Source organism: Lolium perenne, chromosome 6 (genome assembly GCF_019359855.2).
Source record: "Lolium perenne isolate Kyuss_39 chromosome 6, Kyuss_2.0, whole genome shotgun sequence".
NCBI lineage: Eukaryota > Viridiplantae > Streptophyta > Magnoliopsida > Poales > Poaceae > Lolium > Lolium perenne.
Genome location: NC_067249.2, coordinates 206,957,607 through 206,982,851, shown reverse-complemented (window position 1 = coordinate 206,982,851; position 25,245 = coordinate 206,957,607). Strand labels below are relative to the sequence as shown.

The following is a 25,245-nucleotide window of genomic DNA, read 5'->3' as shown; positions in this document are numbered from 1 at the left end:
GTTTCCTGTAGCCCCAAAAAGTCAACATCCTGCTCGCTAATAAAATCTGATAGGAAAGTGATCATACCCTTCTTACCCACACATCTGCAATTAAAAGTTGTACCTATCATAGATATTTTGGGTTCCTTTTCCGATATCTGGGTCTAGCTACAACACCACACAAAGGGTGGTCATTGATAGCCTTCGCCGAGGCGGCACATTATTTTGATGGTGCCCCCTGAAAGAACCACCTGATTTTGTTGGTGTTTCTCTCCTAATTTTGTTGTTGCTTTTTTACCACCAACATAAAAAATATTGCTTTTTTTTAGGGGAACAAAAGAATATTGCTACACGTGTGAAGGTTGTGCATTGGGCAAACGGACCAGATCTGCCTTTTTAATGGACCAGACGGCGAGGGCTACCGATCTTTCCCAAGATCCGTCAGCAGGGCCGAGCCCTGGTGCATACGACTCGAGGTAACCGAACGCCACGCACTCTCCCCCATTCACACTCTTCTTCCTCCTCTCTCGCCTTCTCCCCTTCCCCTCTTTGGCTCTTTCCACGCCCTATCGATTTCCCCTCCAAAAATTCCGCCCTCCTCTCCTCCCAATCTGCCTCGTCTCGTACTCCGCCGGCGCCCTCTCCTCCTCCTCCTCCACCTCCGCTTCGGGCTCTGGACTGGCGGCAGATATCGGGTTCGCCGGTAAGTAAACAAACCATGGATCACCCCTCGATGGATCCTTCTGCGCGCAGATGAAGTAACCTTTTCATCCGCCTGCATGTATGGCAATATCTTATTCTGCCTGCAATTTTTTTTTTCGTTATGCAGGGAACAGTATGAAAAGTGAAGAAGAGGACACCGATTTTCTTGATGACGCAAACAGGCCTGTGGCGCGTCTGGTATGCGTGTACTTGTCTCTTCAATCATCATTGCTCGACATCAGAATTTTCTGAACTAGAAGTACTTGCTTTAGTCACTCAAGCATAATATTCAAGAGACGTTGTACTTATCACGAACATGACTTCACATTTCGGCCGGCCTGTTTTTTTTTCAGTTTAGTTTAATCCTCCAGAGCCAACTTATTAGGAAGATGGTTTAACATTATTTCCGCATGTTTTTTTTGTCAGACTGAACACTTAGATTCTTGGGCAAAGTGCAAATGAACTGTTCTTGCATTTGTGTGTGTGTGCTTCAGATGTTTAAAAATGAACAGAATTATCGATCACTTGTTCAATAGGCATGTGCTAAGTAAAGTTTGTGTTTTCATAAAGGCATGCAATTTGTGGATAACATGCTCTATGTGAAACCTAACGATTTTGTTCATCAAGATTTAACAACTTTTGATCCCTTCTCGGGATATCAAACAGTCTTGGGACAGCAAGTATGCTGCTGACATTGGGTCACATGTATATTCCAAGGAAGCAATGCCACCACGAAGTGAATATGCATGATTGGTAGCAGCAGCCTTACTTTCCTTCATTGAGCTGTTCTTGAGAAAATTCTTCTTTATTGGAAACAAGTCAGATGCATCAGGGCATGCAATGTCAAGAACAAAAAGCAATGTCTTTAGGGCAAGGGATGACTATCCTACATCATATTCTAGTAGTCCTCACATGAGAAGATCATATCTAGAAGAAGCTAAAGTTGATTTTGCTTAGGTTGTCATCCAGATCATCACTACGAAGGATCGGATCGATCTACTGCCTTCGCAAACTACAATGGTCAATTTATTGAACCCCGCATTGGGGTGTATCTATGGACCATTAGTTGTACTTGAATGAAAAATATCTGTATATATTGTTGTGCATCTAGCATATGTAGTAAATGTTAAACCTTTTTGTGTATGGATGTGTTCCTTAATGACAAATTCTCATTGATGCAGATAGTTGATTCGCCCAGAGGGACCCATTGTATGGATGAAACTAATTCATTTTCAAGTCGACGAAGCTTTGAAAATGGGGGGCAGGAGCTTTCACTACCTAGAAGACTGTCCTATGGTGATGAGATCCCTTCTCTGTCTAGTCGCAGGTGCAATGGCAATGGGGTGCTTTCACACTCGAATCAATGGCACTATGGTCCGGAATCCCGGTCACTCTCAACTAGACAAGGTTATGGCGATGAAATCCCTTCTCTATCTAATCAGAAGTTCAATGGCATTTTGCACTCAAATCAGGGGCGCTGTAGTGCTGAATTCCCCTCATTCTCAAGTAGACAGAACTATGGTGATGAGATCCCTTCTCTGTCTACTCAAAAGTCTAATGGCATGTCATACTCAAGACAATATCAGCAGTATGGTGCTGACATCCACTCATTCGCAAATAGACAAGGTTATGGCGAGGACATTTCGAAACTATCTCACCACTGGCGCTACCGAGACAAAGTATCTTTGTATTCTGGTCAGAGGTGCCATGAGGCCCATGATGCTGAGGCACGTCAATTATCAAGCTACCAGCAAGGCGCTTCTCGTGGGAGTGTGCACCCAAGAGGCTACCAGAAAGGTACTTCTCGTGGAAGCAGGCGCCCAAGTGACAATTTTGTCAATAGTCATGTTAGTAATCAGCAAGTCAAGATGACCACAACCATACATACTGGCACAAGACCACAGGTGGCTAACGGAGCTCTTAACAACACTGACTACTGTCGAAATAGCAAGAAGGAAAACCCATTGGGAACTTCTGAGGATTTAAGGGACCGAGTTTGTGGTCCCCGTGCAAACAAGTTGAACAACGCATCAACACCGACTATGAAGAAAGATATCTTGAGCCCTTTGGTCCGTAGAGACCAATTTAACAGATCGGACTTCTCAGTTCAGTATGAACATGCCAAGTTCTTCATGATAAAGTCATATAGTGAAAATAATATTCATAAAGGTATCAAATACAATGTTTGGGCAAGTACATCATATGGGAACAATAAGCTGGATGCTGCTTTTCATGATGCTCAGGCTTTAACTAAGGAAAAGGGCACAAAATGTCCTGTCTTTCTATTCTTTTCGGTCAGTAAGGATCAAATGAACTTCTTTAATTATTTGTCGTTTTCTAGTTTGTAGCAGAAAAAACATTTAACAACCCTAGTATTTGATGAGTTATATGTTCAAGTGAGATAATTAAGCAAGCATCTCAGTGTGTGATATCCAGTTCCGTTGATGAGATTGTTTTTTTAAAGTCTTTAGTTAGATTGAGTTGCTACTTACTACTGTGATGTTAATGTGCACTACACACTTTGTTTTGTTTGTTGATAAATGAATTGACTTCATTATATGAAATATGTAGTACTGTATTCCTTTATCAAATTCAAATTTCCCTGAATTGTGCTCCTAGCGGCTTGCCATCAGCTTAAGCAATGATTTTATCCAAAACAGATGCATTTAATCCACTGGATGCCCTCACTAGATTTGAATGAAACCATCCAAAACTTTGTTCATTGTACTGCTATTTTATCAAACTGGAAAAATTTCAAGACGGGTCATTCCGTAGTATTTCCTGTTTCAGGTTAATACCAGTGGGCAGTTTGTAGGAATGGCTGAGATGCTAGGTCCTGTTGATTTTAAGAAGACCATGGACTTCTGGCAACAAGATAAATGGAATGGCTTTTTCCCTATAGTTTGGCACATTGTAAAGGACATTCCGAATCGGCTCTTCAAGCACATCACCCTTGAAAATAATGACAACAGACCTGTTACTTTCAGCCGGGACGCTCAAGAGGTACCATGATTTTTCTTTCTTAATTTGTACTGTAAAATATTTCCAAGGAAATGACCCATTATATTTGGCTGTTGTATACTTGTATTAGAAAATGTAAAGAAAAGCTAAAATATTTCCAAGGAAGCCTCCTACTAGTTGCGGTAGTGCTACAACTACTGCCTCTCCAATGCATGGTCACTTATCTCATTCCTCATGTTGTGTTTCCTCTCAAAAACAACATGAGGGAAACTCTAGTAGGGGTGAGATCAAGTAGCAGAATCCTACTAGCACTAAATGGACATATGTTGTATCTTTTGCTATCTTGAACGGATCTTATTCCCTGTATTGCATATCGGTGTGGTGCCTCAGCGGAGATCGGGGCAATCTCACTGCACAGAATCCATTGTTTACATCTGTATGTATTGTCGAATGTCGATATTACCTGATATCAAGTTTATTTCTCGTCATATGCTTTGTTGCAAATTAATTTAGTTATTTATTGTCTAGATTTTCTTAATCTTAATCTTACTCTTCTATTCCTTTCTTATGTAGATTAGCCTACCCCAGGGTCTGGAAGTGTTGAAAATTTTCAAGTCTTATTGCCATGGAACATCAATTCTGGACGATTTTGACTTCTATGAAGGAAATGAAAATACATGCTGTGCACTTAAGGAAATAAATGCAGACTCGTTACATGAAGCTAGACTATCCTATTTCGGAACAGATGACTTGAAATCAATGGTACGTACATCTTATTTAAATCAAAGATATAAAATAACAGCATTTGGTGGATTTTTAGCCTGAAACTGTCTGATTACCATTGTTTACAACGAACCTGAACCCTGCAGCTCCTGTTTTCACGACACATTTTCTGACCATTCCCATTTCCATGTGCAGGGAGACATAGAGGCAAGCATGGAGACTATCAGCCTCCACGAGCCTTGAGACTGATCCAGATGGTTTTGCGCCACATCGCAAAATTCATCGAGGGGCGCGGTTGAGCCACAGACGGAAATTTGATCCAATAAGTGGGCACTATGCAAATTAACAGAAATCTGCTATAGAACGTTTGTACTTTGTATGGATCAGATATATATAGTCCTCAGCAAACACATATATCTAGTGCACACTTAGGGTTCTAGTGGGTTTGGCGACACACGTCGATTCTTCGGCATGGTGCGGTTGGAATCAAGGCAAAGTATAATGGATTCTGCTGTATCTCGGGTGCAAAACCAAAGTGGGTGTTTGCGGGAAAGCTACTGTACCAAAAAAAGTTTCAAATTCAAACGGTCGCAAGTGCCCTTTGGCCAGCATGGGAAAACCTAGAGGACTGGCAAAATTATGTTTGTGGCGGAATTCGAATCTCGTGTTAGGGCTGGATCAGGGCTGGATCACGGTCATCCTCGACGAGTTGTGGAAGGCATGCAACCCTCAGAACTCAAAATTGACAAGCTGCAACTATGAGTTAGTATGAGAGCTTAAATATTCACCCTGGTTAACCCCAATTCCTGGTTCGGTCACTAAAATCAACAGTCGTCTCTGGCAGATTTTTCGCGCCATTGCCTGCGTTCGAAGGTGACGGGGGATCCTATTTCACGCTTGACGTGGATGTAAACGTGTCGAAGCTCGCGCGGAAGCCATCATGGGTCATGGCCCACCACCCGGTCGCCCTTCATCTTCCTCCCACCTCCATCGCGGTTGTCTTCTTTATGCTCTCTCCACAGCAACAACCCCATCCCCCTCCCCCTGGCGCCGGTGAAACTGCCAGCTGTCGTCACGCGCGGTCGACGGTGCTCCCGCCATGCGTGAGTCGTTGCCTCCGTCAGTCCTCCACCACCCCGAACCTCCCTCAAACCCACCCCACCTCCCCCATCTCTAGCGACCGCCTGGACCCGAAACCCTAAGGATCAATGTCGGTGAGCCACCGCACACGAACCCAAACCCCATTCCTCGCCTCTGCCAACAACATCGCGGCCAGCCAAGCCGTCCCCGTCGGGTCATCGTCTTCTTCATCTCCATTTCGTTCGCTACTTAACGAGCCAGGCCTAGGCACTCACCGTGGGTACACATCAAGTCGATATCATTTGCACGAAGCATCAAATAGATATTGCCGAAGGCGGCGTACTTCAAGGGACACATAATACGGCCCATTTCTGACAAAAAACCTCAGTGGCCCATTAAACTCCCATTATAGCCCAGTAGGAAGACCTCCCATGCCACGACCCAAAACCCCCGGCATCGAGGACTCCTAAGCCCTACTTCCTGGCAGATCCTAAACACCGACCAGGTCGGTATATAGCGTCCTGCCTGGTCGATAGGGCCCGACCAATTTCCCTCTTTTATTTTTTTATTCTTTTTCTTTCTTTTTCTTTTATGCTTTCTTTCTCCTTTTTTCAAATTCGTAAAAAGTTCAACTTTTAAAATGTTTAAATTCAAAAAAATTCATATTTTTGAAAAATGTCATGTTTGGAATTTGTAATTTTTTTAAAAAAAGGTTCAAATTCTAAATATGTTCATACTCGAAAATTTATTCAAATTCAAAAAATGTTAAAATTGAAAATCAGAAAATGTTGACACATAAAAATATTGAAAAAAAATTGTGAAAAAAATATTTTTCCCAAAATTTAAAGAGTGTTCAGATTCGAAACTTTTTGAAATTCTAAAACTGTTCAAGTTTTTGAAAATAATTTAAAAATCAAAATCTGAATATTTTTTATTTTTTTTGAATCTGAACACTTTTCGAAATTTTGTTCAGTATTGAAACGGGGAGTGGTGTTTTGAAACATGAGAGCATATGCTCCCTCTATTTTGAAATGCATCTTACACATATTTTGAATTTCAAAAAAATTGAAACAAAAAATTCGCATGTACATCTTCTCGTGCTACGCGCTTAGAAAGTTGTTTCATAAAAAATTGACTTATCATGTGACATGTGTAAAATTCAGTGCTAAAATAATGCTTTTGACGAGATAAGTTTTCTCTTTTTTACATATACCATAAAAAATATTAATTTTTTGTGAAACTTGACGAACGAACATATATTATAAATATGTAAATGTAAAAAATTTGCTTTTTGCAACATTTTAAAATATAATTTTTTAGTAGAGGGAGCCTATGCACCCGGGTGCCAAATTGAATTTCCGATTGAAATGACAGAATCATCGAATCATCAGTAGGGAAGCAGTTTTTTTTGAGAATTTCTCTGCATTCATATCACGGAAAGATACAAATTTGTTGACCTTTACAGACACATAGAAACACAAACACAAAGGACCAAGAACACCTAGAACACCCTAAGACCACTGATGGCGTGTATTTCACACGTTCGTTGGGCAACCCCAAGAGGAAGGTATGATGCGCACAGCAGCAAGTTTTCCCTCAGAAAGAAACCAAGGTTTATCGAACCAGGAGGAGCCAAGAAGCACGTTGAAGGTTGATGGCGGCGGGATGTAGTGCGGCGCAACACCAGGGATTCCGGCGCCAACGTGGAACCTGCACAACACAAGCACAGTACTTTGCCCCAACGAAACAGTGAGGTTGTCAATCTCACCGGCTTGCTGTAACAAAGAGTTAACCGTATTGTGTGGAAGATGATTGTTTGCAGAAAACAGTAGAACAATATTGCAGTAGATTGTATTTCAGTAAGAGAATTGGACCGGGGTCCACAGTTCACTAGAGGTGTCTCTCCCATAAGACAAGCAGCATGTTGGGTGAACAAATTACAGTCGGGCAATTGACAAATAAAGAGAGCATGACCATGCACATACATATTATGATGAGTATAGTGAGATTTAATTGGGCATTACGACAAAGTACATAGACCGTCATCCAACTGCATCTATGCCTAAAAAGTCCACCTTCAGGTTATCATCCGAACCCCCTCCAGTATTAAGTTGCTAACAACAGACAATTGCATTAAGTATTGCGCGTAATGTAACTAGTGACTACATCCTTGAACATAGCACTAATGTTTTATCCCTAGTGGCACAAAGACATCCATAACCTTAGTGGTTCTTGTCACTCCTCCAGATTCACAGAGGCATGAACCCACTATCGAGCATAAATACTCCCTCTTGGAGTTACTAGCATCAACTTGGCCAGAGCATCTACTAATAACGGAGAGCATGCAAGATCATAAACAACACATAAGCATAACTTTGATAATCAACATAACAAGTATTCTCTATTCATCGGATCCCAACAAACGCAACATATAGAATTACAGATAGACGATCTTGATCATGTTAGGCAGCTCACAAGATCCGACAATGATAGCACAATGGGGAGAAGACAACCATCTAGCTACTGCTATGGACCCATAGTCCAGGGGTAGACTACTCACACATCACACCGGAGGCGACCATGGCGGCGTAGAGTCCTCCGGGAGATGATTCCCCTCTCCGGCAGGGTGCCGGAGGCGATCTCCTGGATCCCCCGAGATGGGATCGGCGGCGGCGGCGTCTGCGGAAGGTTTTCCGTATCGTGGCTCTCAGATGCGGGGGTTTCGTCACGGAGACTTTTTATAGGCGGAAGGGCAGGTCAAGAGGCGGCACGGGGCCCCACACCCACAGGGCCGCGCGGCCAAGGGGGCCGCGCCGGCCTATGGTGTGGCCCCTCCGTGGCCCCTCTTCGTCTCTCCTTCGGACTTACGGAAGCTTCGTGAGAAAATAGGCCCCCGGGCTTTGATTTCGTCCAATTCCGAGAATATTTCCTTACTAGGATTTCTGAAACCAAAAACAATGAAAACAAAGAATCGGCACTTCGGCATCTTGTTAATAGGTTAGTTCCAGAAAATGCACGAATATGACATAAAGTGTGCATAAAACATGTAGATAACATCAATAATGTGGCATGGAACATAAGAAATTATCGATACGTCGGAGACGTATCAACCACCATAACCCATGAAGATCTCCGGAGCCCTGTGTCATCATTCCATAAACTTGAGAGAAGACCCCTGCAGCAGAAAGAACTACAACCAAACTCAAGCAGGTCATCATCTTCGACCACGGTGTAATTGCCACCACGCTGCTTCCTCCTTCCTTGACACTGAAAGATCGAGATGTCGCCTAGAGGGGGGGTGAATAGGCAATTAAAAACTCTTACGGATTTGTATTGTAATAATGCGGAATTAAACTATCGTTTAGTTTACAAGCACAAACCCTAAATATGCTAAGCTCAACTAAGTGTAACAATAGCAACTAGAGCTAAGCAAGATAGGCACAAGATATATGTAACACAAGTAATAGCAAGATATATGTGACTTCAAGCATGATGGCTATCACAAGGAAAGAGAGCTCGGGTATAGAAATAACCGAGGCACGCGGAGACGAGCATGTATTCCCGTGTTCCCTTGCTTTGCAACAAGGTACGTCACGTTTGGAGGGGTGGAGGTCCCACGAAGGATTCCCCACGCCACGAAGGCTCACCCTATTCTCCGAACCACACCCACGAAGGATAATGGCCCTTTCCTTATGGTTAGCTTTTCCTCCGCTCCGGAGATGGCAAGCTCCACAACCACTTCACAAGCTCCACGAAGGAGAAGCCCGGGCCTCTTCACAATCTTCTTGAAGAGATCACCGGAACACCAACCGCCAAGCCAACTAGGAGGTCACCCTCCAAGAGTAACAAGCTCACGGTCTCTCACTCGAACTAATCGTGGTGGAGAGCTCAACACTATGCAATGATGCAAAGCAAGAACACTAGAGGTGTTCAAGTCCTTCACACTCAAATCCCACCAAAGCAACGAATGCTAGGATGAGATTGGAGAGGAAGAACAAAGGAGAAAGTCAACCAAAGACTCCAAGATCTAGATCCCAAGAAATTCTCTCACTTAGAGAAGAAATGGATTGGTGGAAGTGTAAATCTAGATCTCCTCTCTTAGATCCCTCAAGAATGAGCAAGAATGGTTGGAGGAATCAAAGGGGAGAGCAAGTTCTTCAAATGCAACAATGGAGGAGAGAGAATGGGAAGAACTAATTTGCTCAAGGTGGAAGAAGAGCTATTTATAGCATGGGAGCAAATAAAACTGTTGGGGGAAAAAGACAGAAAAACGGGCAGAAAAATGGCCCAGCCGGCCACCAGGCCGGTCAGGCCGAGCAGCGGCCGGACGAGGCAGACAGCCCAGTCGGACTGCCCAAGAATCGGCAAGCAGCACAAGGCGCGGCGGAAAGCAAGGGGCGCGGGGAGGCGACCTGGGCGACGGGCGGCGCTCGGCGAAGCGAAAGGCCGCGTGGCGCCGGCGGCCCATAAGGCGCGGGCGGGCGGGAGGGCAGGCCGCGGGGTGGGCCGCGGGCGGTGAGGCCCGGCCGTGAAAGACGGCCCAGTGGCGAACCCGGCCGGCCGGAAGGCGCGCCGGGCAGGCCGGTCGTGGACCGGGCCTGCAACCGGTCATGGCCCCGCGGCCACTGGACACAGGCCGGATGGCACCAGTGCCGGCTCCGGTTTTGACCGGGTGGGCCGGCGTGTGGGCCGGCAGACCGGACGCCTGGCCGGCTGCCCCTCCCCTTTCAAATCTTTTTCCTTTTTCCTTTTTTTTAATAACTAATGCTCCCGAATTCCGATTCGCATGAAACCAATTTTGTTGGAAAGATAACGACGAATAGAACCCCAACAAAAACTGGAAATATGGAGACTCCTCACAGAACATTTTTAGATGATTTTAGAGAGGGAGTCTCCCACCGTCAAGAAACGGTGAAGACGTCCAAACTCGAAAACGCAATAGAAGATGCATGCGGATTCCGTTTTCGATGAACTTGGGCTTGTTGTAAAGCTAGCAACAAGCTCAAGAACCTCACACAGATAAACACCAAGAAGCAATAAGGATATGCAAAGTATGCAAAGGATTGAGCTCCCTAAGACGATGTGATCAAGTTACTCAACCGAAAGCCCCTCTTAATAGTGCGGCTATCTATCCTATAATCCGGTCTCCCAACAACCACCTTGAGACCGGTAAAAGGAAAACCTAGCAAGGCCATACCTTTGCCTTGCGCATCCCGCTTGATCTTGATGATAGCTCTTCAAGCTCCACTCAAGCCGGAATGCCTCACTTGATCATTGTCGCTTCGTGAAGACTCACAAATGCTCCCCCATACACCATGATGGGAAAGCTCTATTGATGCACATCTTCACATGTCCATTATCACCAAATGGACGGCAAGCTTCAAGCATGTGATCCACTTGAGATGCTCATCTTGAACTTGCCCGACTTAACCTTGTACCTTCTCATACTCTCATAAGATAGAGCATGGCTAATATTGAGTTCCACATAAGAACTCCATCTTCATTTCTTCCTCTTGATCATATCACATATGTATCTTCAAACCGATGATCTTGATGCCAATACACAAGGTATACCTTTATCTTCATGGCATCCATACTTGAATCCAACACATGGAATACAAGTAGTACCTATGGAATATTCCTTCATATAAACTCAATGAAAACATTAGTCCATAGGGGTTGTCATTAATTACCAAAACCACACATAGGGGCAATATACCCTTACAGACACCAGCGCCGAGAAGGCATGGACACCAATCCAACACGCCTGCAGCAGCCGTCGCCATCTTTGGCTTTGAGTACCGCGAAAAGTGTCCCTTCCTGAAGGAAGGGAACTCGAGTCAACCGACCGGTCCAGCACCGCGGCCGGGCCATCCGCCCGGGCAAACCAGGAACTCCCTCCAGCATCAGTGCCGAGGAAGAAGAAGAACAGCAGCAGCAAATCATACCGACAAGGAGGAAGAAGGGTCTTTCTCCCGACCATCTGGCCGATTTTGGCGTCGCCACGTCGGACCGCCTCGTCCCCTCGCCACCAAGGCCGGCCGGAAGAAGCTGCAGAACATGACAGCCGCAAGCCACCAGAAGAACACAAACCCTAAAAAGGAAGGCAATGGCGCCATCCCCTTCCTCTCCCTCGCCACCACGGCCGGCCGAGGAGAAGGCAACAACATCAGCACTCCTCCGACTCCAGAACAGACTCCGCAAACTCGACGGCAGGATCGAAATTCGATCGTGGCCGGGGAATCCACCCTCCCCCGATCCGTAGATCTGAGAGGAAACCAGGCCAGCAGCTTGCCGACGCCACCACAAGTGGCCTTGCCGAGATGGGGATCGAGCTCCAGCATCCTTATTCCGACGGGACGTCGCCTCCACCATCTCGACGCCGTCCCAGAACACCATGCGAAGACTAGGCCGGGCGCTTCCCGGCGCAGCAGAGGAAGACCCCGCCGCCGCCGCCACGCCACCGGGGCTTTGCCCGGCTGCGCCACCGGCGGCGGCGGCGGGAGGAGGGGTGCGGTGGGGGCTAGGGCTGGGTCGTGAGGGAGGTTGGGTCCGGCTTTTTAAGCTACTTACTGGTGCTAAGTGATTGTTGGTTTCTCTAGTAGGGAAACAGTCTATGAGGGTAACTTGACGCAGCGAAACGAAATGAAGGCAAGGGCGCATCGAATAGGAAGGAAACCGAAAACGCACGCGACCCAAACGCAGAGAACGACTCTGGGCCAAGCCCACTTACGGCCAGGTCGGCGTAAAGGCTTTCCCCTAGTCCCCTCCCACCGCCGCCGCCTTTCCTCCTCTCCCCTGCACCGCCGCCGCCTAACCCAACGAAGCTACCTGATCTTACAGGCAGCGGGAGAGACATGACGGAGGCGGCGGCAGCCCCGATCGGCCTGTCGTGGGCGCCCAAGGTTCCCTCTCTGCCGGCGGCCTGCAGCAGCAAGGGCGCGGCGCCGGCCTCGAGCATCGACGCGCAGGGGAGCCTCTGGAAGCCCCGCAACGAGCTCGTCGGCGGGCTCTTCGTGCCGCCCAGGGACCCGAGGAAGGTCAACAAGATGGCCAGGAAGAACGTCAAGGACACCACCGGCAAGGGCTGGTGAGTTGGAAAATCAGAGTCTAATTAATGCTGTTGGTTCCTTGGATTGGATGGGTGCTTACGCTGGTCCGTTTGCAGGTTCGACATGCCTGCGCCCACCATCACGCCCGAGCTCAAGAAAGACCTGGAGATTTTGCAGGTATGGTACTGCACTTAGTACTTTTGTGTGGGGTTGCATCGTGGTAACTTTGGAATCTAGAAACTACCTGTTTAATTGAGCATTTAGGCTGATGGTCAAGCATCAACCATTTGATAAGTGTGTACTAGAATGTTTCTGTTTGGAGCAAGAGGGCTCCCGAAAGGAAGCCCCAGTCCCATTATATTAATGAAACCAGGAGACAAACATTGAGGTCCAAAACAAGTGAATTACATGAAAACTAGATAGGAAAAACTGAAGTAGCTAAACTCTAGCCAGACTAGAAAGAACATCTTTCACCCAACACCACGTTACAATTTCCGACCAACAGCAAGACGAAACAAGAGAGAGGCTGGCGACGAACTCTTCACACATGTTGTGCAACTTTGCCCTTGTAACATCAGCTGGCAGCAGCAGGGTATTCTGGTGATGAAGCTGAGCGCAGTTGGCAGGCCTGGAGGGTGTGGTGGAAGCTGACAGTCCCAGATGTCCAGCCACCGGAGTGCCCGGACTTGGAGAACCTAACATGAAGTGGCCTGGACCACAAGTGAAGGAAGCTGGAGTGACGGGGACCATGGTCATGTCCATGGGAAGGGCGCCGGGTGTCCGCAGAATCACCAAAACGTGCTGAGAGAACAGATCCATCTTCTCCAGCATATCTTCTTTGAAAATCAGTCTCCACTTCCTTATTGATTAGCCACCAGACCTGTTTGATACATAGGCAAGTTTGGTTGTAAAAAATTATAGCATTTCTTGTCTTCAAAACGCTCCAATCTGATCCTAAATGTATATCCAAAAAGGAAGAGACAGAAGACCAAATTTCCTTAGTAACTATACAATCAAAAAAATAAGTGTGAGACAGACTCAAGGTCGGTACAAAATTCACAGTTAACAGGCTTGCCCATGTTTTATTTTTTCCAAGTTGTCCCTTGTCATAAGCTTGTTATTTGCAAACAACCATAGGAAAATATGAATTCTGGGAGGTACCACCAAAGACCAGATTGAAGGAATGAAAATTGGCGTGATCCCTCTAAAGCTGATGATGCTGTAAAGAGAGCTGGTGGTATATTGCCCATTAGCAGTGTGTTCCCAAATGAGAGTCGCAATCCGAAGAAAAAACAATGCTGCTACAGATTTTTTCTAGTTCCTGCCATTGTTCCATAAGAGCATCATTGAAGTTTCTCCTAAAAGATAGTCTAACCACAGGACTATCCCAAACCCGAGATACCGTAGCAAGTTGCTAATTGCAAATGCAGTAAATATCCCAGAATTGGACAGCTAGAGGTGAGGACCCAAAGCAAGTATCCAACCAGAACCTGGTTTGTTTACCATCACCAATTCTCCACCTGTACCCCAATTTAACCGCTTTAATTGCCCACAAAAACAATGCGTGTACTAGAATGTAGAGCATGCACGCGTACTCATGGATTTGACTTTTGCCTGTGTGTTATTATCAGGATGATATTAGGTTTCTCCTGCACAAAATACAAGTGTTTTCCTTTTGTTTGGTCTCAGTAGCAGAGAATATAGCCATTGAGCAAGCATGAATGGTTTCGTGAACACTTAGTACCATCCATATTTGATTGTAAACATGAATGATAGTACTGCAATCTGGTCCAACTGTGTTAATTCTAAGAATTACAGAATGTTGTGAGCTAAAATACAATTTAAATGTTCAAGCATAATGATGACGGGGCCATCTCTTTTTTCCTAGTGTTTATGTTTTTGGTGGTTTAACCACAATATGCTCGGCATATGTTTTCCAGCTGAGACATGTACTGGACCCTAAAAGGCATTTCAAGAGATCTGGTAAATCCAAGGCCCTACCCAAGTATTTCCAAGTAAGTTATCAAATCACAAAGATTTGTTAATTATTTTAGGTATCTCACCCTGTTGAAAACTTGTGAATGTTCATCAGTAGTTAATATGCTGAATATTATTCGTTCAGGTGGGAACAGTTATTGCGCCTGCGTCTGAGTTCTACTCAGGTAGGCTCACAAAGAGTGATCAGAAGACAAACTTGGTCGACGAGATATTATCTGACCCAAAACTGAAGAACTACAGGTAAGCTCATCGTACTTATACCACATTCTGGGATACTTGGAGACTCACTGTCTTTGTTCTTATTTTTGCCTGTCAGTACAAGATTTTGTGTATTAGTTGCATATGGTGGATCAAAGGATTCCATGGGTAGTTAGTTATAGAGTGAAATACACCACTAGTCCTAATAGTTGCACTCTAGGTGCAGTTTAGTCCCAATAGTTGCAAAATGAGGTAAAGGAGTCCCAATAGTTGTTCCAATGTGCAAAAGTAGTCCCAAATAGTCCTAATGCTAGCACGTGGCTTTGTGTTTTTTGCTAAAAGGACCCTACACATTTTCTATACCACATCTCACCATGCTGATGCCTAAGGAATGCCGGTCCCACCTGACAGTTGAGAGGAAAGAATTAAAAATACAAAATGCTCGTAGAGGAATTTGAATGCGGGACGGCTTAACAAGCGTACAAAGGACACGGTAACCACCAGGTGCCCATGATTGTTTGTGCTCTGTGAAAGAGCTTATATTTTATCTATTATCTAGCAGGTCAAAGTAAATAGTTTCTGGAATCCAGTCAAATAGGCAACATACCTTATTTATTATTTTCTCACCTACAACTCATGTTTGACGGCGAGTATTGGCTTCTAGTTTGGGATAAAATCTCGAAATGATGGTATGGCTGCAACACACATCTAAGTTGGATCTTGAGAAAGTGCATCGGTAACACACTTCAGGCGTTAGAGCATTTCCAGTAGCGTCCCACAAAGGTTTTTTGGGCGCAACTGACATTTTTTTGGTCCGGGCGGCCCAATACGTTGTCCGACGCCTTGAGCCCGTATCGCTTCACATGGGGCGCTCCAGGCACGCCCAACAGACGGAGAAAACGAGGCGAGAAGTGGCGGCCCAACGCGTCATTGGCACAGAAGTCTAAAACCCGTCGCCTACCCCTGGTGAAGCTACGTTAATGGCCCCCAGGTGTTTCCAAGCGGCGCAGTGAAGCGTCTCATCGTGCATGGATGCGTGACCATCCGCGTCGATGTTTATTGCGGCCAAGGCCCCCGCTACCGCTTCGCCTGCTGCTGATGTATAATAAAGAGCGCCCTCTCCTTCCTTCTCGCCGGCCGGAGGAACACGTGGAGCAAGGAGGGCGCCTCCGTTTCTGGGCGTTCTCGGGCGCACCCTCCCGGACGTCGTCGACGGCATCCACAACGATACCCCAAGGTTAGAGATGTCACCTTCTCTGCCGCCATTTCGTCGGGCTTCAGCGCACTGGGGACACTTTGGGAACGCGACCGGAGATGCTCTTATGCGGGTCTAAATACCCTGCGCGCGAAAAAACTCTCAGCCTAATACCAATGTTTTTCTCAGTAACTGAATTTTCCCCATTCGAACCGTATTTTTATTTTCAGCCAAATTTATTTAGAAGTGTGTGATTTAATTATTGGTTGACAGATATTGTTGGTCTTACTGTTTAGTTTAAAATATAGTCTAGTACACGGTATGTAGAGCTGGCTCGATGTGTTGTGATTTATTAAGACATGATGTGCCTATCAATTGGTTTGTACACAACGTAGCTTAATCAACATGTGATATTTTTGTGGATGCTGCATAATCCGCGTAAATATTAAATGGGTCACAGTATAATAATCTTCCAAAAAGAATTCCGGCTGGTGCAGGCAAGTTAGCGAACTGTCAGTGTCAATAAGGTTGTAGTCTGCTTACTAACAGAAAGAATGAGGTGAGCTGGTGGTTCTATCGGGTGGACTGTGGGCAGTAGATCGTGTGTTCGAATCTATCGGCCGCGGTTTCAGATGAACTTTATTTTTCTTCCTCTCACCTGACAGGTGGGACCCACATTTGTCAGGCCAGATGGGCATGGAAAATGTGTAGGGGCTATTTTGCGAAAAGACAGAAGCCACGTGTCGGTGTTAGGATCAATTGGGACTACTTTTGCACATTGGGACAACTAATGGGACTACCTCACCCTATTTTGCAACTATTAGGACTAAACTGCACCTAAAATACAACTATTAGGACTAGTGGTGTATTTAGCTCTTATAGTTATACAACAACAGAACCATATTCTAAAATAGACTAGAGCCTTTCCTCAGTTTGGAGTTAGGTATGGACGCAGCGTCCATTGCATGAATCACTGTCTGATTCTGTCACATATCAGAAGTAGACCCTGACTAAGAATAGAACAAAACTGTACTTATGTGCTTTGATTTATATAGAGAGAATTCCTTATTTGGCCCTAGCTGAAATTTGCCTTCCTTTTTTGGCCCTAGCAAAAAAATTCTTCCTTTCTTGACACACAAAGTTTGGTTGGTTCCTTATTTGACCCTCTAGTGCAATTTAAGCACTAATGGTGTTAAGTAGATGTGTAAGATGACACTTTTGCCCCTGCTATAATATGTGAGGAAATGACACTGAAAAGGCTGTGATGTAATTGTTTAACGTTTAGAACGGAATAATATCATTACATAGCCAATTTGAATTGGAACATTTAGCTCAGATTCTAAAAAAATCAAAATTTTGACGGAACCAACATGTACAAGTTCCAAAAGTATAAAAATCATGCTTAATAGTTGGAATGTTCTATACACACGACTCAGCTTGATGGAATCTGATTTCTTTGCACGTTATCCCCTTTTTCTGTTCTGAAACGAACCACAACCACACAACTCAAGCGGTCCATCTCTTCCCCTGTTGTGCACTTGTGCTGTGTTCCAATTTCCAACCAGAAATAGAGTGAGCGAGACGCGGGGGAGGAGATGGAGCAGAAGGAGGCGAGGAGATGTGGGGTTCGAGACCAGGGATTTGATTCCCGTCGAGGTCGCGTCGGCCGTCATCAGGTTGGGGCGTAGCACCGCAACGGGAGCAGCAGCTGGGAGATTGAGGCCGCGCCGCCTGCCGTCTCCTACACTCTGTCTCCATCAATCGAGCTTTCCGCCTTTCCCAGCAACCAGTCAGTGATCTATGGATGCAACTAAGGGTATATAAGTCCAGCAAAAAATTGTTTGACGGGAGTAACTAACGAAATTAACGGTAGGGCCAAATAAGGAATCAACTAAATTTTGTCTGTCAAGAAAGGAAGAATTTTTTTTTGCCAGGGCCAAATAAGGAAGACAAACTTTAGTGATGGCCAGATAAGGAATTCTCTCATTTATAAATTACTAAAAAACTTGGCAGCTAATGTATCTTCTCACATTTAACTAGAGCATTCCTGAAACTGAATGCCATCACTCTCTGTCAAAATGCAGGATGCGTAAGGTAAGGGAAATTCAGGAGACCCGGACGCCAGGAGGCAACCAGAAGTGGAAGAACAAGGGCAGGCAAACATTTAAAAGGGCCAAGGATAGGCGGAAATGAGATAGGTGTGGTCTGTCGTCCCTGTTCTGCACCAAGGAAGAACTGGGGAATGGTGTCATTCATATTTCTGCTACTAGTGCTTTCCTCAGTTTTGCGTTGTAGCTGTGACTCCAGTGTGATGTGGTGATCTCTTTGTAATAGAAGACAGCATTTCCAGTCCTATATGTAAGCAGGTGCTGAACGTGAGAATCGTTTCTTCGCTCATTTTCTAGTAACAAGATCTGAGTTTGGGAATTTTGGGAGATTATCCAAGCATATTTCCTGAATGAACTCTAGCCATGTATATTTCTCATAGTCATCTGAATTTGAGGTCGGAATGATGCTTTACCTACCTCAATAATATAACTCAACTACGTATTTCCAGCAATACATTCTGGATTGCGGAAAGTATCATTAGCCAGGAAAGTAGTACTCCATCCTGTGTGCTTAGCATTGGGCATCATAATCTCCATCCTGGACCTGGAGATAATTGCTGGACGGTGTCATGGATGAAATGATGGAAACAAACAAGCCCAGAACTGTTGATGTAGGGCGGGGAGGGCCAGCCTATGTTTTGTGTCAATCTGTTGCCTGGGTTCGGGTACACACCACTTGTCCCTTTGCCCATCGCCAGTGGCGAATGCTGATGGACGCAAAGCAAACCTCAGGAGGTGCCCACCGCTCCCTGGAGTCCCTGCCCCATCAGCAAATCACCGTTGCTTGTCTGCCATGCCACCCATGAGCACCTCACAGCACATGTTCTAGCACAGTGCATCCAACAACGTCGGTCAGTGCGAGATATCATCTGCCCAACGAATTCAGGACCAACACATCAAACCAGAATTCATTTACATACATACATAATCTATCTCTTAGTATATATATTACTAGTCCAAGTTCACGACATTCTTCTAGCAAAAACCCAGCTTTTCCATCGACGGTTCAACCCGGAGAACGGGTACTTGCTACTACATTGCTCTTCCTCTCTTCAGTCTTCACTTGTCATAACCTTACATGTAGACATGGAGTACAACATGGGCGGCAGAACAGCAGTAAATCTAATCATGTAGCTGGCAAAAAAAGAGCACCCAATCCTCTACCGGACACCATTGTGGTTCTCACCCCATGTAACCGCTGCGGTACCGCAGCCCGTTCTGCTCATAGACCACGTCACTGAAGCTGGCGCGACGAGCACCATCCCCCTCCTGCTGCACGGCCCCAAACACGATCTCGTTGGTCGCCTCGCAGCTCGGCTCATAGAAGGTCTGTGGTCCAAGGGAGTACTGCCTGTTGTGCTGCAGGTACTGCTGGTGGTGCACCTGCTGCTGCTGCTGCTGCTGAGGCGATTCTCCATTCCAGCCGCTGTACTGGGTAGCCCGGCCGTCCTGCCGGATGCGGTGGATCTTCTCTGGCTCCTTCGACATGAACGCGTAGTTCTTGCGAGGGGTCGGCGTCCTTGAGTCCAGCGCTGGAGGTGTCTCGTCGCGCGGGATGGCGTAGCTCTCTTGTACTGGCCAGGAGCTTGCTCTGCCCTGCTGGTAATGGTGCATGTTGACGCGCTTCTTCCTGGAAAATGCTGCACCGACGATCTCCACGATGGATGATTTGGCTCCTCCGATCAGCTTGCCGATTGAGGTGAAGAACCCCTCTTCAGCTTCTTGCTTCTCGGATTCTTCCTCTGTGGGGATTAGCGGGGGTCGAAGGGAAGGCTTTAGTGGCTTCTGAATCTGGTACGGAGGGATGCTTGCGATGCTGACTTTTGGTTGAATCTGGGGTTCCTACAAGGGAAAATTTTCATTCAAACAGTGTTGTCTCCAAATGTACTACAACAAGATCCCTATCAAAACCAATTACTGCAACAGGAATGCTCGTAACAAGACATAACTTTGAAGTTAGCCATAAGGAGGAGGACAGCACAGACTTACATAAATATGCTATCTATTGTGTTAACTTTTGAAGATATTTCATACTGGATTATCATGGCATAATAAACAAACTGGATGTTTATGCAACTTTCATGTGCCCCACCCTAGTTAATCAGATGCAGCTTCTGATCAAGATTGGGCGATCCAAATATGTACAAGCACTGTGATAAGTAAAAGCTCCCATTCTGAATTACGTTAACTGGAATGGTAATTAGCACTGTGAACTTCCCAACAGTAAGTTATTTCACCCACCAATTTCAACTAGAATCATGTTACTAGTGCACTAGATATCCCACAAGCTGGTAAATGAGCGCTATGTGTGGGCATAGTAAGGAAGCAGGCTGGGGCCAATGAATGATGAAAATCAGTACCAGGAGTGACAAAAGACTGATGGCAACATATTCATGTGCTGGCCTGCCAGGGTACAGCAGGCCCATGGTCCATTGTAGCCCTTGCCTTATTTGCTAACTCTGCCAATCTGGCAGGGAGTGCACGTCATGTTTTTTTTCCTCACAAACAAAGAAAACAGTGAACACTTACATCTTCTGTTGATACCATCCCCAAAACCCTGCGTTGGAGCAATGCAAGCATGTAGCCGAAGAAAGCAGCAGCAAGAAGCAGAGCTACTCCTGTAAGGATACAACTTTAAGTAATTAGCTATACTGTACAGAGGTTAAAAGGTTAACTTAGGTAGTAATAGTTGCACCAACATCAAGTTAGTCAGGTCACATAATAATTGTACAATGTCGGTTAACTATACCTAGAGGAACACCAGCTTCATACTGATACACACAGTCATCAAAGTTGAGCGGGATCTCTCGAATAGCTTGGTTTCCTCTGTCAATCACCAGAAGGGAGCAACTACTGGCAATGTAACGGACTTCAAAATCAGTAGAAAATTTTGCATCGCCACTTTGTCCATCAACATGCCCTCCTCTGCTTGATTTCCCTCCAGCAATCGTTGTAACCCCTAAATGTCAAACACAATATGTCAAGCACTTGTTTAGCAAAAAATATTAGATAGGAAGAGGTATGCATAAGGATGGGAGAGCACGTAGATTGAATTTAACTACAACGAAACTCAGTTAATTTGAATATTGTACTTAGCTACCTCCACGTATAAAATGGTGGACTATAAGATTAGATGAATGGGCAGAGTTGGGGAACACACTTACAATGCAATACACAAATATTTAGGGCACACAGTTACAATGCAATACACAAAGATGATGGAGTATTAACAATGCAGAGTAAAAGTGTTAAGCAGGAATCATTTGTTATTATGAAATAGATGAGCTAGCAACTTAATCAAGTTAGAAGAGCAGAAGGGTTTTCTCTAATACTTTTCCTATGCAGCTTCAGAACATTATAATGTTAAAAAATAGCTTGGCTTCAATACAAAGAGCAGTCGCGGACCTGTGGTGCTCTCTATTATTTCTTGTCTTGCAGTTGTGATTCTCCGTGGTAACAATTAAGCAAAATCATTTTCTCTCTTCCGTTTCTGGAAATCAAGTGATGCGTATACAAAGAGCTTCCAAGAAGTTTTTAAGAAGCATACTTTGGTCATCACGATGACTTCTAGAGATCACTCTAAGCAAATTTACTCAAGCTTGGTACATAACCTTTGACATTTTTTTATGCCAGGTGTGTAATGCATGGTGGAGAACAAAAGCCAAAAGGCAGACATAGGATGCTCAAGGAACAGACAAAACCATGTGCATATACCCCACTAGACATTTTAGCTTACCTGTATCACTGATCTTTCTAACAGCCATGTTCATAGCATCAGCCACGTAAATGTTACCCCTGCCATCCACCGTAAATCCCTTTGGATGGTTCATCTTCGCCTCTCGCAGCCTCCCATCAATATGACCAGGAATTCCTTCTGGTGAACCGGCAACAAGCTTGGGTCTGCTATCTGCATTGTTCAGCCAGTACCACAAGATGAAACGAGGTCTAATATAGATCAAAAAACCATTTGTTGCTCAACATGGATAGCCATGTCATCATCACCTTGCGGAAAATGTACAGATTAAAAAGGTAGATCGCAGGGCAACAGGGTAAAGCTGTATTAGGTCTATAGGACAATTATCATATGGAAGTCTAGATATCATCATGCCAAGTTGTCCTTGCCAATGCTACACATTATATCATCAACTTGAAAAGATTACTAGCATTAGCCTTTTAAATGAGACCCAATTGCTCACTTTTGCAAGTGTGAACTACTGCTGTTGATTGCGCATCGAGCAGAACTAACCAGGTTACAAGAATAGATGAAAAACATCGCAATTAGAGAATTAGGAACTGCTAACTAACAAATACATCGCAATCAAGAGCTAGGCCAGACCAAAATTCATGACTCCAACCAACCCGCAGCATAAGCAGTTCAGCACCAACCCCCACCAATCAGCTGGCAGACATCTGATTAGCAGAATCCCAGTAGGCACTAACGCTAGCGCAAACACGCCAAATCTAGGCAGAGAGAAAGGGGGCTCACATCGGGACAGCGGGAGCGCGATCCTGTAGATGTTGCTGTTCATGGAGTCCATGACGAGCAGCTCGCCGCCCTGGGTGACCTCCACGGCGTACGGCTCGATCCCCAGCTTGCTGCCGTCGAAGACCGTCTCCACGGTGTACCCGCCCTCGTACTTCACCATCGACTTGGCTCCGCTCGCTGCTCCCCCACCAACAGAGACGGAGACAGACAACATTGTTTCAGGAAAACCCGGATCAAGAAATCTGGAAAAGACGCTACGGTACAAGAGGGCGCGCGGCGCAGGGAGATTTCAGCAATCACCTGTCTTGGCCGTGGATTTGAGCGACCAGAGCCGCTTCATCACCGCCGACGCCGCATTGGAGAGGAACCCGGTCACCACCTCTGCAACGGCGGGGAAACACTCGTCAGAAACGCCGAATCGAATCGAATCAAATCAAGAAACGCGGAAGGGCGGAGAGCAAGAACGCGGGGCTCACTTTGGGGGTACGAGGACGCGTCGGCGGGAGGGGCGAAGGCGCCGAGGAGGAGCGTGGCCACCAGCAGCGCCGAGACGGCCGTCGCCCTGGCACCCATTGGATACCGAGCAAACCCCCAGTTCCCGACAGCGCGGCCAAGAAGCGGCGGCGAAGGTTGTACCGGCGGCGGCGGGGGGATTCGGTTCAGTGGGAGCGGGAGGCGGGCATTTGGGGGAGGACAAAAGCAGGGCAGAGTCTCAGATCGATGAGGGGGGAAACCACCAAGAATCCGAGCTTTTCTTGCGGGGAGAGAGATTAAAAAGGAGGCGGGCGGGGAGGAAGAGACAAGATAGGCGCTGTTCGACTGGCTGCTGCGGCTGCTGCTGCTGCTATCGCCACTCCACAGCTCCACTGGCCTTCTTGCCCTGCGCTTCGCTCTACGGAACTTCTGGCTGGGGTTTTGGGGGAGTGACGGCGACGAGAGAGAGTGAGAGCGTAGAGTGGAGTGGTTCACGTGCAGAGAGAGTGTGATGTAGCTGTAGGTGGTGTTCATCCGCCATTCCGGCGTCTGCTTTAAATCCGTCGCCGCCTTTTCATTAGTAGAGGAATCTGGGAAAAAAGACAACTTTTTTGTTTAGTAAAGGAACCCAACATGAGGCGTTAAATCATGGCTTTTTTTAGTAACTCGAGTGTTAAATCATGCTAAGGCTTGTCTAGTGTCACGGAATCAATTTATTTATTTTTAATAGTCATTTGCATTTATGGGTGGAGAATTGGAGATGCTTTCAGATAGGTGTGAAAACGAGACCCAAATATTCTGCTCTGGCCAAGAAAAAGCATAGGCGCATAGCCTAGCAATGCTCGTCTGCCCCGGCGAAAAAAAAGACCATAGCAATGATCTTTTTTCAACATAAAGGGCAATGTAGTTGAGGGAACGGTCTTATCTTCGGTATTGCATTTGTTCATTCTTTTACAATGTTTCATTTATTGGATTTTTACATCCGTCTTCTCTTAAGATAAATAAAAAATAAAATAAAAAATACGTGTCAAAAAAAAAGATAAATAAAAAATACATAAATATGACATCAGTTTCGTATCTCCGGTTGCAACAACGGCGAATCAACGGTTGTATGGGGGCGGGGAGCGCCTCTTTCCCACCGGCGGTCCCAATAGGTTCATTTGGAAAATGATGAATACAGAAATTTAAAGGAAATGGTTGAATTTCACTTAACTTTTTAAAGACATTTTGCATAATCGAATGAAATTAAAATACACAAGAGATCTACTTGTCATTGCCACCGTTGTAAAGGACATTCGCTTCTATCTTCTTCGCCTACACCGCTTCCCTTGTCGTGTGCTCCTAGCTCCTCCTGGCATCCTTCTCCGCCGACGCTGCTTTGTGCGCTTGGTAGTAAGCCTCCACCATGGCCACGTCAGCAACCTCTCTAGTGGTGGTGTTTGCCGCCCTCAAGGTTTCCGGCTCCACGATAGCCTGCCGCTCGGTGGACATGAGCTTGCGGCCGGCCTCCCCAGTTGTCGATCTAAGATGAAGAATGGTGAAGGTCAACCAATGATTCCAAGATCTAGATTCAATGCGGTTTCCCTCACTTAGAACATCTCTAGCAGATACCCCCTCTGGCACGCAACCAAAAAATAACTGCTAGTACGCGGTACCATGCGTAGATCGCGTCCTGAACACATACCGGAAAAACCCGAGAGGCCAAAAGTTTTCTTGCAGCAATAGCCCATCGCTGCGGGAGATTCGTGTCCGCGAAGGAACACAGGTATCACCGAACCCCAAAGGTCGAACACAGGGGACTCAGAAGGACGCCGGCGAACTCCCGACGTCGGTACTGCAACAATGAACACGGCAGTTACCCAGGTTCAGGGCCCTCGGAGAGGTAAAGCTCTACTTCCTGCTTTGGTGGTTGTATTGCAGGACACAATGGAGAAGATGACCGTACATATGTCTAGAGTTTTTGATCGCTCAAGATTGTCCCCCTCTACGCTAGCAAGGCTAGTCTTTTTATAGACGAGTTGGTCCTCTTCCCCCCGAAATATCTTAAGGGAGAAGGGTTTCCACATCTCCAAACTGAGGGCGGGAAACTCTCCGCCCTTTACAAGATGGACATAGTCCATGGCTGATTAAAGCAGCGGTCCATGGCAGAGGCTGAGGTCGTCGATGACGCCTCCGGTGGCCGCTTGTGTCATCCATCCGGTCTTGCACCAGAGTAGCAAGGACAGGGTCTTATTGCTTTAGCCCCCGTCGAGCTTGCTTTAATCACCGAAGAGGAAATGGCACCCCACC

General features: G+C 45.9%; 3 protein-coding genes across 4 annotated transcripts; 2 read left to right on the top strand and 1 right to left on the bottom strand.

The window, feature by feature from the left end:
- Positions 1-453: 453 nt before the first annotated feature.
- LOC127306275 (uncharacterized) lies at positions 454-4,777 on the top strand. Of its 2 annotated transcripts, none has more exons than XM_051336892.2 (6): positions 454-682; positions 809-879; positions 1,863-2,975; positions 3,457-3,684; positions 4,216-4,404; positions 4,561-4,777. In XM_051336892.2, the coding sequence occupies exons 2-6, from the start codon at positions 817-819 to the stop codon at positions 4,606-4,608; spliced, it is 1,641 nt and encodes a 546-aa protein (XP_051192852.1). In that variant the 5' UTR covers positions 454-682; positions 809-816; the 3' UTR covers positions 4,609-4,777. The 2 variants fall into 2 exon arrangements, with proteins under 2 accessions (XP_051192852.1, XP_051192853.1); XM_051336893.2 differs by having other exon boundaries at positions 456-682; positions 3,472-3,684.
- Positions 4,778-12,258: 7,481 nt separating this feature from the next.
- On the top strand, positions 12,259-18,347 carry LOC127306277 (rRNA-processing protein fcf2). Its single transcript, XM_051336895.2, has 5 exons — positions 12,259-12,535; positions 12,614-12,674; positions 14,438-14,512; positions 14,620-14,735; positions 17,973-18,347. Exons 1-5 carry the CDS (start codon positions 12,303-12,305, stop codon positions 18,079-18,081), a joined length of 594 nt encoding a protein of 197 aa, XP_051192855.1. The 5' UTR covers positions 12,259-12,302; the 3' UTR covers positions 18,082-18,347.
- Positions 18,348-18,877: 530 nt separating this feature from the next.
- Positions 18,878-23,487, bottom strand: LOC127306276 (uncharacterized). Its single transcript, XM_051336894.2, has 7 exons — positions 22,959-23,487; positions 22,783-22,863; positions 22,483-22,659; positions 21,733-21,903; positions 20,746-20,955; positions 20,526-20,614; positions 18,878-19,838 (listed from the first exon to the last, which is right to left on the bottom strand). The coding sequence occupies exons 1-7, from the start codon at positions 23,053-23,055 to the stop codon at positions 19,179-19,181; spliced, it is 1,485 nt and encodes a 494-aa protein (XP_051192854.2). The 5' UTR covers positions 23,056-23,487; the 3' UTR covers positions 18,878-19,178.
- Between the last annotated feature and the right edge of the window lie 1,758 nt (positions 23,488-25,245).

Coding starts and splice junctions, on each gene's coding strand:
- LOC127306275 (XM_051336892.2), top strand. CDS start 817: ATGAAAAGTGAAGAAGAGGACACCGATTTTCTTGATGACGCAAACAGG. Junction 2,976..3,456: donor CTGTCTTTCTATTCTTTTCG/GTCAGTAAGGAT, acceptor GTCATTCCGTAG/TATTTCCTGTTTCAGGTTAA. Junction 3,685..4,215: donor TCAGCCGGGACGCTCAAGAG/GTACCATGATTT, acceptor TTTCTTATGTAG/ATTAGCCTACCCCAGGGTCT.
- LOC127306277 (XM_051336895.2), top strand. CDS start 12,303: ATGACGGAGGCGGCGGCAGCCCCGATCGGCCTGTCGTGGGCGCCCAAG. Junction 12,536..12,613: donor GACACCACCGGCAAGGGCTG/GTGAGTTGGAAA, acceptor GTCCGTTTGCAG/GTTCGACATGCCTGCGCCCA. Junction 14,736..17,972: donor CCAAAACTGAAGAACTACAG/GTAAGCTCATCG, acceptor GTCAAAATGCAG/GATGCGTAAGGTAAGGGAAA.
- LOC127306276 (XM_051336894.2), bottom strand. CDS start 23,055: ATGGGTGCCAGGGCGACGGCCGTCTCGGCGCTGCTGGTGGCCACGCTC. Junction 22,660..22,782: donor CAAATCCACGGCCAAGACAG/GTGATTGCTGAA, acceptor GTGGGGGAGCAG/CGAGCGGAGCCAAGTCGATG. Junction 20,615..20,745: donor TGAAGCTGGTGTTCCTCTAG/GTATAGTTAACC, acceptor GTATCCTTACAG/GAGTAGCTCTGCTTCTTGCT.